Raw genomic sequence first — 15,050 nt, 5'->3', positions numbered from 1 at the left:
TTTATTTATTTATTTGTCAGAGAGAGCGAGCGAGCGAGCGCACAAGCAGGCAGAGTGGCAGGTAGAGATGGAGAGGGAAGCAGGCTCCCCTCCGAGCAAGGAGCCTGATGCAGGACTTGATCTCAGGACCCCGGATCACGACGTGAGCCGAAGGCAGTGGCCTAACCAACCAAGCCACCCAGGCGTCCCAATCCTGTATTTTTTCATTGCTATGATTCACATGCCATAAAAATCGTCATTTTCAAGTGTACGATTCAGTGTTTTTTTTTTTTTCTAATGGTTGTGCAACCATTACCGCCAGCTAATTCTAAAACATTCATCACCCCAAAAAGTAACTGTAACTGTGTCCATTAGCAGTTACTCCTATTACCCCCCATTCCTTACAGCCATAGGGAACCGCTAGTCTGTTTTCTGTCTCTACGGATTCGCCTCTTCTGGACATTTCATATACATGGACTCATACAATATGTGGCCTTTTTTGTCTGGCTTCCTTCACTTAGCATTTTTTTTTTTTTAAAGAAGATTATTTATTTATTTATTTGACAGAGATCACAAGTAGGCAGAGAGGCAGACAGAGGCAGAGAGGGGGGGAAGCAGGCTCCCCGCTGAGCAGAGAGCCTGATGCAGGACTCGATCCCAGGACCCTGAGACCGTGGCCCGAGCCAAAAGCAAAGGATTTAACCCACTGAGCCACCCAGGTGCCCCAGAATTTTTTTTTTTTAAACTATACATAACAATTCCCATTTAACTGTGTTTTGTGTAGAGGTCAGTGGCATTAAGTACATTCACATCATTGGACAACGACCACCACCATCCATTTCCAGCATTTTCATCTTCGGTTTTGAAGCTTTGTGTCCAAAGATCACATTTTTAAGGTTTATCAATGCTGTAGCACTTATCAGTACTTCCTTCCTTTTCTTTTTTGACTATATAATATCCCATGGTATAGATATGCTATATTTTGTTTATCTGCTAATCAGCTGATAGACATTTGGATTGGTTCCACTTTATGGCTATTATAAATAATGTTGTTATGAACTTTCATATATCTGTATTTATTTGAACTCTTTTTTTCATTTCTTTGGGGTTTACACCCAGGGGAGGAGTTACTGCATCATATGGTAACTGTATTTAACTGACTGAGGAACTGCCAGAATGTTTTCCAAATGGGCTGCACCGTTTTATACTCCCACCAGCAGCGCATGAGGACCTAGTACCTCTACACCCTTGCCAACACACCATTTTCTACTTTGAGTACAGCCATACTTGTGCGCAAAGTGTTACCTCATTGAGGTTTTCCCTAAAGACGAATGTTTCTGTGCATTCATTTCAAATGCTTATTGGCCATGGGTACATCTTCTTTGGAGACACATCTCTTCAAACCCTTTGCCTGTTTTTAACTGGGCTATTTATCTTACTGTTGAGTCGCGAGACTTCTTTATATACTCTCAGTACAAATCCCTTATCACATCTATGATGTGCAAACATTCTCGCCCATTCTGTGGGTTGTCTTTTCCCTTCTTGAAAAGCACAGTAGTTTTTATTCTGATTAAATCCAATCCGTGTGGGACGCCTAGGTGGCTCAGTTGGTTGGACGACTGCCTTCGGCTCAGGTCATGATCCCAGAGTCCGGGGATCGAGCCCCGCATCGGGCTCCCAGCTCCATGGGGAGTCTGCTTCTCCCTCTGACCTTCTCCTCGCTCATGCTCTCTCTCACTGTTTCTCTCTCTCAAATAAATAAATAAAATCTTAAAAAAAAAAAAATCCAATCCGTGTTTTTCTCTTTTGTTGCCTGTACTTTTGGTGTCGTATCTAGGAAACCATTGTCTCATCCAAGGTCACCAAACTTACCCTTGCATCTTCTAAGAGTTTTAGGGCTTTAGCATTACCATTTATATTTTTAATCCACTTGAGTTAATTCTTGTAAAAGCTTTTAAGGGTCCAAATTCATTCTTTTGCATGGGGATGTCCAGCCTGGTTTTTGTTGTTGTTGTTGTTTTGTTTTCTTAAGTCATCAGTAAGAAGCACAGAGAATGGCTTTTCTTTGGTTTCTTGGTAGCATTTCCCCCCCTTCTTGGGCAGGCGTTGAGTTTTATAGTAAAGCATACTCTACAGAAACCAGAACCCAGGGGCCCAGCCTGACTTGGTAGCATCTTTTCAATAAATCTCTACTGAATTTTGCAGAGAAGCACATGGAGTAGTCTTGAATTACTAGTTATATGAAAATGACTGTGAACAACGGAGAGCTATTTCTTCATTGAATCCCCTTGATGACTATGTGCCAGTGATTAAAACAAAGATTCCTGCCCTACAGCGTTTACAGTCTTACAGGGAGAAACAGACAAAAACCAAGTAAGTACATTATATAAGATGCCAGAAGGCGGTTAAGTGTTGTGGGGAAAGAAATGGAGGAGCTGAGCACATGGCATGATGCATGAGTGGGGTGGGGTTTGCAATTCTGAAAAAGGTGGTCAAGGTGGGCCTCCTTTAAGAGGTGACATTTGAAACGAAAGTCTGAGAATTGGTGAGGGATTTGGCCACGTGGCTGTCTGGGAGGGAACACTGCGGGGAGAGAGGAAACAGCCATTGCAAAGGCCCTGAGACAAGAGAGTGCCGGTATTTTGAGAAACGGCAAGGAGCCCAGCGTGGCTGCAGCGGACCGAGGAAGGGGGAAGCGGTCAGAGGCCCAGATCACACAGGTTCTTAGAAACCCTTTTAGGGACTTTTGACTTTGATGCTGAGGGAACTGGGAAAAGCCACTGAGGGGTTCTGAGCTGAGCCGGAACATGGCCTGGCTTACAGTTCAAAGGACCACTGTGGCTGCTGGGTTGAGCACGGATTGTGGGAGGACAGGGGAAGGCCAGAAGAATAGTAAAGAGGCTTCTAAAATAATCCAGGCTTTGGCAGAGCCTGTAGGATATCCCGGGTGACCAGATAGGGGAGGGATTTAGGTAGGTGTCAAAGGTGAGTCCAGAGATTTGGGCCTGAGGACCAGAAGGATGGAGCTGCTATTAACTATGATGAGGAAGGCCGGCTAGTAGGGCACCGGGATGGAGGAGGGAAGAGGAGCTTGAGGTTCTCCCTGATGTCCAAGTGGAGGGGCTGGGTAGGCAGCAGGATATTTGGGAATAGAAAGCTAGGCTGAAATCGGAATGTGGAGGAATGAGCCACAAGGCCGGATGGGATACCAAGAAAAAGACGAGAGACAGAACAGGGCCAAGAACCACACCGTGGAACCCTCTAGCATGTTGAAATCCAGAGGAGAGAAGGAACAGCTAAAGAGGCCACTGAAAACAATGACAGTCTTCCACTCCATTGAAGATCTGACAGTCTGGCTTTGTCGATCTTCAACAACCTCGTGTTTTAAATTACCTTTGGTTATAAGTGAACTCAAAATTTTTATTCTTAAAGATTTCTGTTGGGGCGCCTGAGTGGTTCACTGGGTTAAGGCCTCTGCCTTCGGCTCGGGTCATGTTCTCAGGGTCCTGGGATCGGGCCCCACGTTGGGCTTTCTGCTCTGCAGGAGGCCTGCTTCCTCCTCTCTCTCTCTGCCTGCTGTTCTGCCTGCTTGTGATCTCTGTATGTCAAATAAAATAAAAAATAAAAATCTTTCAAAAAAAAAGATTTCTGTTATTTTGGGGACACTTAGGTGGCTCAGTTGGTTGAGCGTCAGACTCTTGGTTTCGGCTCAGGTCATGATCTCAGGGTCCTGAGATAAAGCCCCACGGTGCGCTGCACTGGGTTCTGAGCTCAGCTGGGAGTCTGCTTGGAGATTCTCTCCTCCTGACCCCCAACCCCGAAACACATGCACATTTCTCACACTCTTTCTTTCTCCAAGATTTAAAAAAAAAAAAAGATTTCCATTATTTTCTTAACGATTCATTCTTGATGTTTTGCAAAAAAATTAACCATGGACCAAACAAGGACGGGCTTCGTCTGTTGTAACTGGAACTTGGTGAACAATCGGCCTTCTGGCATAAGGCAGCACAGGAAAAAAATCAACACTAGAGAGTTTTATTAATGAAAAAACAAAAACTTCTTAAAGTTTATTAACAAAATTCATATAACGATAATTGCACATTTCCTTTTCTGCCAACACTACTCATTTAGTCACTGTCATCCTTTATAAACAGGGGAAAGTGGACATACTTTAAAATCTTTCTGATAAATATATCGCCATGCTGCATCCGGCCTGGATGAGGCTCTTCAAGACGGTGTATGCTGGAGCCTGTTAAAAATGACAATAAGCAAACGAAAGAAGTATGTTCTATGTTCACTTGTAGCAGTTAAGACATGGCCTGGTCTGGCCAGGCTGGAACGCTCTAGGTAAGACGTAAGATCTAACAGACTCTTTTAATTCACAAGGTTGGGATGGTTCCATAACTGCCAGAACATCTGCATCACCTAGTTTCTCATCGGGAAGGGGGAAGAAGCTGCCAGGGAAGATGGTGAGGGAGGAAGGAGGAAGTAAGATTCCTAGTGGGGAGCACGGATTTGCTTGCCTTTCTGTCAAAGCCGTGTATTGGTTTGCTTTCTTGGGTGGTTACTTTGAAATCTATTTCTCTGGAAACGAAAACCCTCCCGCCCCTTAATCTTCCTAATAAGGTATTCAAAGCAGCACCGGCCAACAGTAAATAAGGAGGTCCCCTACCAGTTGTGCATCATGTTCAAGGCCTATGTCATGGTGCTCCAGCTCTTCATCCCGAAATTTCTTTATCACCTGGTTAAATACAGAGAAATCAGAGCAAGTCAGCATCCAACTCTCCCACTGTCCAGTACTCTTCTGGAGGCTAAAGCCTCATACTACTGCCTAAGACAGGGGTAGGCAAACTTTTCCTACAAAGGGTCAGAGAGTCAGTACTCCAAACTCCACAGGCTGGATGGTTCTCTTCACAACTACTCCACGCTGCCAGTATATGGGGAACAGCAGCCACAGACATGTAAGCAGATGGGTACGGCGCTGTTCCAACAAAACAATTTAGAGAAACAGGTGGTCTGCTCCAGACCGGGGTTTACCGACCCCAAACTTAGACTTAAAAAAAAAATTGAAGTTCCCTTATCTGCTGTAGAAAATTGCCTGAAGATACCCGTTAGCTCATTGATTTAATCTGAAGAGTCTGTGCTTGCATTTGCTGAGCAGCTATGGATGACCCAGAAGTGGAGAATAAAAGCATGGCCTCAGGAGACACAGCTTCTGGTCCCAAGTCTGCCGGAGACAGGGTTGGGTCACAGCCGGGACCAGTGCCCATGGCTTTGGCTTTCTGTTCTTCCTGCCTTAAGAATGAGGCACTGTCCTAAGTTTCTATGGCCTGTCATTCCCTACCTTTCTATTTTTTTCCTTCTTATTAAGTTGCATACCTACCCTTTTCTCCCTTATTGGCCTCTTTCCAGAGTATATTCAAATACCTGAAGAAGTTCCGTGTATTTTTCAGGTTCCTTCTCCATCAGCGTCCTGATCTGGTTGTTATAGTGATGTGCTATGGACTCTTCCACAGCCACAGTGCAGGCCATTGCTCCCTCCTTCCCAAGCAGGGCGGTTCCTGCACCTGGAACGGTCAAATCCAGAGCAGGAAAGGATGGGCCTAATACCACACTACGGAGGGAGACCATGTCAGGTCGGGGTTCATCAACCTCGACACTACGGGCTCTGGGGCTGGGTAATTCCTTGTGGGGGCCGTCCTGGGCATCGTAGGCCACTTGGCAGCACCCCGGCCTCTACCTACTACACGTCAGCAGAAGCCCTGGTCATGACAACCAAAAATGTCTCCAGACGCTGCCTAGTATCCTTAGGAGCAACCTACCTCCGTGAGAACTTCTGTGTTAGGTGGTATCAGGTCACGAGGTGAAATCCTGAATCACAGAATAGGAATACTATTCTCTTTTCAGGGCTCTTCCGAACCTTCTGCTTACGGCAAGAAGAGAGTCTTCATTTGAGGTGAATGTGTCTTTGATTCTCTTTTAACATTTACTCTTCTCTCTTTTTTAAAAGCGTGCTATCTCAGGTTTAGAACCTGTGTCAGGGATTATCACTTGGCCACACCTGAATCGCTCTTTTTTTCCCTCCTCTGTTGTATTTGTTCTTACTGTGCCTTCTATTTATAAAAGTACTGATTTAAATAAATAAATATTTAAATAAATTTAAGCAAAAAAAAAAAAAAAAGGGCCATTTAGCTTTTAAAAAGACTAAGGAAATAAGAAGGTTCTAAGAGAACATGAAAAGAATTATGGAATCGGTACTTTAACAATTTAGTTGTGCCAGACCCCTAAGCTCACGTAAGCTCTTCTGGACAGACACATACCCAGTGCAAACCCCGCCACGTTCCAAAAGGGCATCAGAATCGTCGGCCGCACCCTGAATGCAACCAACAACTCGTTGAACTTTTTCAAGTGATCCTTTTCTTGATCCCACATTTTCTGTAAAAAAAAACAGTAAAGACATTTGAGCATCACATGGAGGCCACGTGCTGTATACCAGGCAAGTTACATGCCCTGTCCACTGCGGGAAAAGGAAGCAAAGTGGAAATGAAATGAATAAATGAGAACTGCTATTTCCCCCATTCCCTTTGAATCACTGGAGGGAAAAAGCAAAACATCAGACTAAAAAGCACTGTGGATACAGAGAGTGCCAACAAACCGAGAGAAGAGCCTCTCTCTCAATTCCCATTAAGTGGGCCCAAACCTTGGTTCCAGCAGAAGTTCTCGGACCTGCACAGCCTATTAAGGGACAAGGCCCACACTAATGAGAAATGAGATGTTCAGCCCACTCCGACATCAGGAGGGCACCGTTAGCACCTATTGTGTCATTTCCTTCTCAACTGCTAGAACGCAAGTATCATTTACATCAAAGGAAAAAGGGATAATGATAAAAGAGCTAATACTTACATGCACTCCTAAGCGCCAGGCGCCGTCAAACAGCTTTAGGAAGGCAACTCATTTAATCTGCACAAACTACTATTGTTATCATCCCCATTATACAGATAGAGGAAGTGAGGCACAGAGAGGCTAAGGAACTTGTCCAAGAACTCAGAGCAGGCAATCTGACTTGTGCTGAGGGTCTACTGCACGCCGGACATGGTATTAGCTGCTCTGTGCCACTTCATTTATTCCTCACCAAAACCCAATGAGGTAGATGTTAATAGCTCATTTTGTAGGTATGAACATGGAAATGGAGACACAGAGAGGTCATGTAACTTCCCCAAGGTCAGTCACACAGGTAGGTGGTGGAAGCAAGCTGGAATGTGAACCTGGGTCCTTATGATTACAAAGTCCAGGCCCCGCCCTCTGCTTCTCAGTAGAAGATATAAAATATCCCCGCTGGGGACAGGCTCACACCCTCTCCGCAACGGGTGCTCTCACCTAATGCAATGACTCTTAACCATTTTTTATCCCACAACACGATGAAATTTTAGCACCTCATATATACCACATATCCGTTTATGTACTACATGTCTGTCTGTACTTTATACATAAAAAGAATAATACACTTTTCACTCCCAAGCTCCCACCCTGATAGGCAATTTTTGCTCTCCCTTGCAAATGCATAACGTAATGTGATTCATGACTCTAAGGCCTTTGGATCCCCACGTTACTCAGTAAGACCAGGCTGAGAGGGACAATGAAGTACCCACCTGAATGACTGGCCCGACACTGGTCCGGCCCAGGACGGCCATCTGTCCTGCATAGATTCGGTTCGCTCCATATTCACCTGCGTGATCCACCCGGATTATTCGATCCACAGCTGCCCGACTGATACTGTCTAAGGTCATTCCTGAACTGGAAAACCTGACACTGATTCTTCTTCCATAAGCTGCAATGCAAATGTTTATTCTTTATTACTCTCGGGTAGAAGAGATGTTTCCTTCTACAGGAAGAAAGGGGCACCTCAGAACAAAGGTCACAGATGAGATACCATAAGTATGATATATGCCCATAAATGTATTGTTTAACCTGCAGTGGTTTGTTGTTGTTGTTGTTGCTTTTAACAGACAGAGATCACAAGTAGGCAGAGAAGCAGGCAGAGAAAGGGGAAGGCAGGCTCCCCGCCAAGCAGAGAGCCTGATGCAGGGCTCGATCCCAGGACTCTGGGATCATGACCTGAGCCAAAGGCAGAGGCTTTAACCCACTGAGCCACTCAGGCGCCCCTGTTTTGTTTTTAAAGCAAGCTATCTGCAGGGCACCTGGGTGGCACACAGTTGGTTGCGTGGCTGCCTTCAGCTCAGGTCGTGACCCCAGGGTCCTGGGATGGAGCCTCACATCAGGGTCCCTGCTCAGCCAGGAGCCTGTTTCTCCCTCTCCCTCTGCCACTGCCCCTGCTGGTGCTCTCCTGTTCTCTCTCTCTCTCTCTCTGTTAAATAAATAAATAATCTTTTGAAAATTAAAAATTAAATAAATAAATAAATGAATAAAGTAGGCTCTACACCCAACATGGGGCTTGAACTCATGACCCTGAGATCAAGAAACACATGTTCTCCTGTCTGAGCCGGCCAGGCATACCCCACCTTTTTTTTTTTTTTTAAAAAGATTTTATTTATTTATTTGACAGAGAGAAATCACAAGTAGTCGGAGAGGCAGGCAGAGAGAGAGAGAGAGAAGCAGGCTCCCTGCTGAGCAGAGAGCCCGATGCGGGACTCGATCCCAGGACCCTGAGATCATGACCTGAGCCAAAGGCAGCGGCTTAACCCACTGAGCCACCCAGGCGCCCAATACCCCACCTTTTTAAAAAGTGAATTAGTTACCAGCACTTAAAACAAATATTTTACCTAAAGATCTGGATTTCTGGCTTCACATGAAGCATAAAAAGATCTGGAAATACTGAACCTGGCTTTTCAGCAGGCAGCTGACGTGGCAGTGAGACATGGGGCCTCTAGAAGAGCTTGGTTCTCCGGTTGACCTACCCTCCAGGCCTGCTTTGTTCCCACCCTTGGCTGCACCAAACCTCCTAGGGAGCTTTCAAAACCAGGATGCTCCTCCCCATTCGATCTTGCGGTGGATTTTTTAAAAGCTCTGTGCACGAATCTTTTCTGCAGCCAAGGTTGAGAACCACAGATTTAAGTTCTCTCAAAACGCCTGGAGCATGTGATTTGGTGAATAAGTCTTAGAGCTTAGGTTTGATATTGTTATGGTACATTATCAATTCAACTCAACTCCTCTCTTCGAAATGTAAATTCTTCAGGACGGATTAAATTTTGTCTTTTAAAAAATCTCCTAGTAGTGGGGTGCCTGGGTGGCTTAGTGGTTTAAGCCTCTGCCTTCAGCTCAGGTCATGATCCCAGGGTCCCGGGATGGAGCCCCACATCGGGCTCTCTGCTCAGCGGGGAGCCTGCTTCCCCCTCTCTCTCTGCCTGCCTCTCTGCCTACTTGTGATCTCTATCAAGTAAATAAATAAAAAAATCTTTAAAGAAAAAAAAATCTCCTAGTAGTAACACCTTGATTGTATTCTCTGAGCTTTGCATTAAGGCATCTCCAGAGTTTTTCCTCTAAGAGTTTTACAATGTGTTTAGGTATATAAGGGGTTATCAGCTCATTAAGCAGATATGAAAACAGAGATCCAGCGAGGCCAGTCAGTTTGTAATGTGAATTGTGACGTGTGTTGGTATCACCCTGAGATGTGTTTCAAGACTCTTAAGCACAACTGCCAGATCTTTAATACAGACCTCTTTTCATTTAACCTAACTTCTACACCCTGAAAATGTGTGGAAAACTTCACTTTGAGTACATTTGTAGGGTTTTCATTAAAAGGCTTGAGTGCTTTGGACACAAGATGATGGGACAGGCTGGATAAAATTCGAACTTTTCGACCAGGTTCAACCAGGGTTTTAAATGCCTCACTAAACAAAGGAGCATGGACATGGGGATCTGAAATATGGTGACCGAGCTTTGAGCCATTCCTCTGCATGACCTGCTCCATCTCACTGAACATATCTGATTCAAGAAACTGACGGAGAGGGACCTGGATGGCTCAGTCGTTGAGTGTCTGCCTTCGGCTCAGGTCCTGAAATCAAGCCCCGCATCTGGATCCTTGTCGGCAGGCTCCTTGCTTGGTGGGAAGCCTGCTTCTCCTTCTCCCACTCCCCTTGCTTGTGTTCCCTCTCTTACTGTCTCTCTCTCTTCTGTCAAATAAGTATATACAATCTTTAAAAAAAAGAAAAGAAAAGAAACTGATGGAATCCAGGAGATGGACACCAACAACTGGATGGAGTCCAAGTTCTGCCAGGTATAATGTACCACTCAGATCTGTGCCATAACACAGCAGGTCACTCTGGTCATGACCATGTTTTTACATGGAGAACAATTTGGCACATTTGACAAAGGTAAGGTAGCCTGTCCCAAGTTGTTGCCTCCAACTCCAAGGACCTGTGCTCCCACTAACCTGGCCTCCTTGCAGAAAGAGGACTCCTACAGATTGAAACTAAAAATGACGAGCTGGCCCTATTTCTCAAGATAATCTTGCATGCTGCTTCTTTCATTTGTTACTCCCATCTCAAAACATGTTAATGGGAAAGACAACCAGGTACTCATTAAAACAAACAAACAAACAAACAAACACAACGTTTAAGGGGAAATAGCAAAGGGCTGAGTACACAGGATGAGTTCAAATACACAGCTTCTAATGGGCAGGACTGTATTTCTATCAAAAACATACTATGGGGGCAGATGGTTAAGCACCTGCCTTCAGCTTAGGTCATGATCTTTAGGTCCTGGGATCAAGCCCCACATTTGGCTCCCTGCTCAGCGGGGAGTTTGATTTTTCCTCTGGCTCTCTCCCACTCATGCTCTCTCTCAAATGAATAAATCAATCTGAAAAGAAAAAAAAATACTACACAGTTCCCTAGCACTGCCACCACTTTTCCAGATTCCGGCACCTGATTTTTTTGTGGGGTGTGTGGAAGATTGGGTCTTGAAATGTATGCCATTTACCTTTTCACGATCTCTGCACGGTGTCTTTAAAAAGTATGGGATGGTTGGGGCATCTGGCTTACTCAGTCAGTAGAGCATGAGACTCTTAATCTTGGGGCTGTGTTTAAGCCCCACAGTGGAGGCAGAGATTACTGATTACTTAATGGGTTTCTGGTCTCTAACAGTAACCTTGGACAAATCAGAATCACCATTACTTACAAATAAAATTGGCAATAATAATCAGGTTATTTCGTTTTTAAGGAAACATATAATAGTAACAACTTTCTTAGTTATCATAAAGATAAAACGAGATACAGGAAGCAAAGTAACTTTATAAATGAAAAAGAATGATTCTTAATCTGCTATGCTCATTGGCTCAACAAAGGAACATTAAGTCACATTTAACAATCCTCTGAGTTTTTCCCTGCACTGTCACACATTTTAAATTTGAGTAAAATAAGGTTGAGGCCAGTGCTTGAAGCTCTCAAATACATCATTTTACGTTAGTGCTTTCCCAAACTGTGAAACACCTAACAATGATGATACCTAGGAGATTTTAAATGGTATATGGGAAGATCTTAAGTGGTTTATAAACATGCATTAAATACACCCATGTAGTTAGAGTTACTCTCTTTTAAATCTTTCTCAATTCCTCTAATATCATTGAAGAGAATGTCTCAGTTAATAAATACCTTCCTAATACTTGCTAATTCCCTCTCCCAGCCCCTCCCCCTCCTTTAAGCATAAAGACGGTTTGGGGTTCAGGCCTTGGTAGACAATCTAACACAATTTACTAATTTGTTTTCAGCACTTTTTAAAAAACATTACTCTATTAGGGGCCAGCAATACTGGTTTTCCGCTTTTACCATGAGGATTTAATTTCTCTGAAATTATTTAATTTAAAAATGGAACACGGCTGCAGAAAAAGCACATTTAGTCATCAAAAGCACAAGTGGTTATTTCTAAAAGGCGAAAATCTTTAGGCGGTTCAGGAATGCTTTAACTTTTGGAGAAAACGACCTCACAACAATTTTCTGACGCAGCTCTGATGAAAAAAGGATAGAAGGACCGCGGAATGGGAGAAGGTCCCATCTCCCTATCCCAAGTACTATGCTTCTACATGCTTCCACCACCCTGGTGCTCCTCAAACTTTATGCAAGTCATTCGAAGGTCTTGGTAAAATGCAGACAAAGCGACTGTGTAAGTCAGGGGTGGGACCTTTGACCCTGCACTTCCTCCCCCACCCCGTTAATTATTTATTAATTATATAATAATATGCAGTTTCAAAAGCTCACAATCTATTTCGTGATTATTTTAGGCTTGGAGGATTGGGTAGCTTTTACTGAGCAGCTTTTAAAATAAGTCATGTGCTTCCAGAGTTTTCTATAATGATATATATGTAAAATTTATATTTTAAATTTATATAAAACTTATATTTAAATTTATATAAAATTTATATATATATATATATAAAGTGAATTTTTTTTCAAATTTCTTTTCAGCGTAACAGTATTCATTGTTTTTGCACCACACCCAGTGCTCCACGCAATACCTTAATACCCGCACTTCTAACAAGCCCACGCCTCTGGTCGCTTGACCACACTGTGCCTATGGAGGCCCTGAGCGAAGGCTAGAATAACACCCGCAGGGCACCGAACGTTCAAGGTCGCCACCTGTACTCAGCCTGGAATGCCCACCACACCTGCAGAGACGGCCCGGTACAGGTGTGCCATTACGTCATGCCACAACACGCGGACCCTGAGGGGACACTTCAGAGCGTCCCTGCTGAACACCACGCCCCTCCCACCCCGCATTCTCCCTACGCACTACGGTTCCCGCCCCGCCTATCAGCGCCCCGAGGTTCACGCCTCGAAGTCGCTCTCCGTCGCAGCCTTATGACGTCTATGAACGTCTGCCCTCCCCCCCCCCCGTGACCTCTCCAGTGCAGGCCACATGCTAAAATTCCCTGGCCCGCCGGTTGAGTGCGCGGCCGCGGCCGTCCTCCTACTTTACCTGAGTACGGCCGCAGAGCGCCCGTGCGCAGCTGCCACAGGGAGCGAGCCGCCGCCTCCGCGGCGCAGCCCATTGCTGTGACAAGATACCCACTCCCCTGCGCGAGGCGGGATAAAAGTGCTTTCAGCGCAGACTGATGACGCAGAGCAGACGTAGGGCAGACACTGCGTGCCCTCCCATCGGTGGACACGCCCCTAGGTCCCTGCTTCCATTCGATTGGCTGGAAAGGGCAAGTGGAAGGAGACTATTGGACATGATCACCATCAATCACTCAGGTGACCAACGGTTGTGAAAGAGGCTTGGGTTGCTAGAGAGATGAGGATGCTGAATTGCTCTTCCCAAGATCCTGCCTGGGTAAATTCCTGGGATAAAGGATCGTGAAGGGATCCTTTACTGGCACAGCCATTGTATTTTTTGCTCTACCAACAGGAAGGAGAGTTTTCTCTCTGTGTATCCTACATTGGCTTTAAAACAGTAGAAATTGCATGTTGAAATTAAACTTACCACATGGTTAATAGTGTCTCTAGGTGGTGAGACTAATATCCGAGGACCTTTAGAAACTCTTTCGGTTTTTTTTTTTTTTTTGGTCCAAATAATGTGGTTTTAGGTTTTTTTGTTTCCACTTCTTTCTTGGTGTTCATTTTGGTGCAAATTGTTTTGGGTATGGGATGGGCTAGGGAGAGGACTTAACACTTCTAACAAATGTACCACTCTGAGGGGGGATGCTGAGAATGAGGGTGACTATGCATGTGGGGGGCAAAGGGTATACGGGACATCGCTACCTTCTTAATTTTTCTGTGATTCCGAAACTGTTCAAGTTTTGTTGTATATTTTTAAAATAATGCATATCCACTGATACAGCAAACCTCCTTTAAGGGATCTGTCCAACAGAAATAATTTTTCAGGAGCGCCTGGGTGGCTCAGCCGTTAAGTGTCTGCCTTGGCTTGGGTCGTGCGGTCCTAGGGTCTTGGTATGGAGCGCCATGTTGGGCTCCCTGCTCAGTGGGAAGCCTGCTTCTCCCTTTCCCTCTCCCCCTGCTTGTGTTCGCTCTCTAGCTGTCTGTCTCTCTGTTAAATCAATAGAGTCTTAGAAAGAAAGAAAGAAAAACGTGTTCCTGGGTGGCTCAGTCGGTTAGGAACCTGCGCTGGGCTCAGGTCATGATCCTGGGGTCCTGTGATGGAGTCCTGTATCCGGCTCCCTGCTCATCGGAGGGCCTGCTTCTCCTTCTCCCTCTGCCTGCCGCTTTGCCTACTTGAGCTATCTCTCTGTCAAATGGGTGAATAAATTCTTTAAAAAAAAAAAAAAGTAAAAAAGAATTTTTTCAGATGTGTAGGGTATATATATGAAAGGAAAAAGTCAAAGATGCATTTCTGGAAGGATATAGAACAAAACATTTAATATTGGTAACTTTAGGGCGCCTGGGTGGCTCAGTGGGTTAAGCCTCTGCCTTCAGCTCAGGTCATGATCTCAGGGTCCTGGGATCGAGTCCCACATCGGGCTCTCTGCTCAGCGGACAGCCTGCTTCCCCTCTCTCTCTCTGCCTGCCTCTCTGCCTACTTGAGATTTCTCTGTGTGTCAAATAAAGAAATAAAATCTTTTTTTTTTTTTTAAGATTTTTTTTTTTTTTTTTTTTTTTTTGTCAGAGAGAGAGAGCGCGAACACAGACAGACAGAATGGCAGGCAGAGGCAGAGGGAGAAGCAGACTCCCCCCCCAAGCAAGGAGCCCGATGTGGGACTCGATACCAGGACGCTGGGATCATGACCTGAGCCGAAGGCAGCTGCCCAACTAACTGAGCCACCCAGGCGTCCCAAGAAATAAAATCTTTAAAAAATATATATATATTGGTAACTTTAGAGGGTTGGGATTGTGAGAAGGGGCCTTTCACTTTCTACTTCACACCCTTGATCATATCTTTTTTCCAAATTACTATAAAATATTTAATATACTATAAAATAATTGAAGGTGCTAGTTATTTTCAAACTACTCTAACTACAAATAACAAACTATGGAATAGTTTATAAAATCCAAATACTTAGTGAAAGCAAGGATGATGTAAGATTCTCATGTAAAGCTACTGAGAATATAAACCTCTTAAAGGCCCAGTGTGTTCTTTCTAAACCATCATAATTCCACTTCTAG

General features: G+C 44.6%; 1 protein-coding gene across 3 annotated transcripts; it reads right to left on the bottom strand.

Annotated features, from left to right (window-relative positions):
• Nucleotides 1-3,998: 3,998 nt before the first annotated feature.
• On the bottom strand, nucleotides 3,999-13,063 carry COQ7 (coenzyme Q7, hydroxylase). Of its 3 annotated transcripts, none has more exons than XM_032328252.1 (6): nucleotides 12,910-13,063; nucleotides 7,629-7,807; nucleotides 6,300-6,414; nucleotides 5,407-5,546; nucleotides 4,652-4,720; nucleotides 3,999-4,228 (listed from the first exon to the last, which is right to left on the bottom strand). In XM_032328252.1, the coding sequence occupies exons 1-6, from the start codon at nucleotides 12,980-12,982 to the stop codon at nucleotides 4,151-4,153; spliced, it is 654 nt and encodes a 217-aa protein (XP_032184143.1). In that variant the 5' UTR covers nucleotides 12,983-13,063; the 3' UTR covers nucleotides 3,999-4,150. The 3 variants fall into 3 exon arrangements, with proteins under 3 accessions (XP_032184143.1, XP_032184142.1, XP_032184144.1); XM_032328251.1 differs by lacking the exon at nucleotides 12,910-13,063 and adding an exon at nucleotides 12,599-12,725; XM_032328253.1 differs by lacking the exon at nucleotides 12,910-13,063 and adding an exon at nucleotides 12,570-12,692.
• Nucleotides 13,064-15,050: the final 1,987 nt, after the last annotated feature.

This window comes from Mustela erminea, chromosome 20 (genome assembly GCF_009829155.1).
Source record: "Mustela erminea isolate mMusErm1 chromosome 20, mMusErm1.Pri, whole genome shotgun sequence".
Taxonomy (NCBI): Eukaryota; Metazoa; Chordata; class Mammalia; order Carnivora; family Mustelidae; genus Mustela; species Mustela erminea.
The sequence above is the reverse complement of the archived record's forward strand: the minus strand, read 5'-3'. Positions and strand labels throughout refer to the sequence as shown.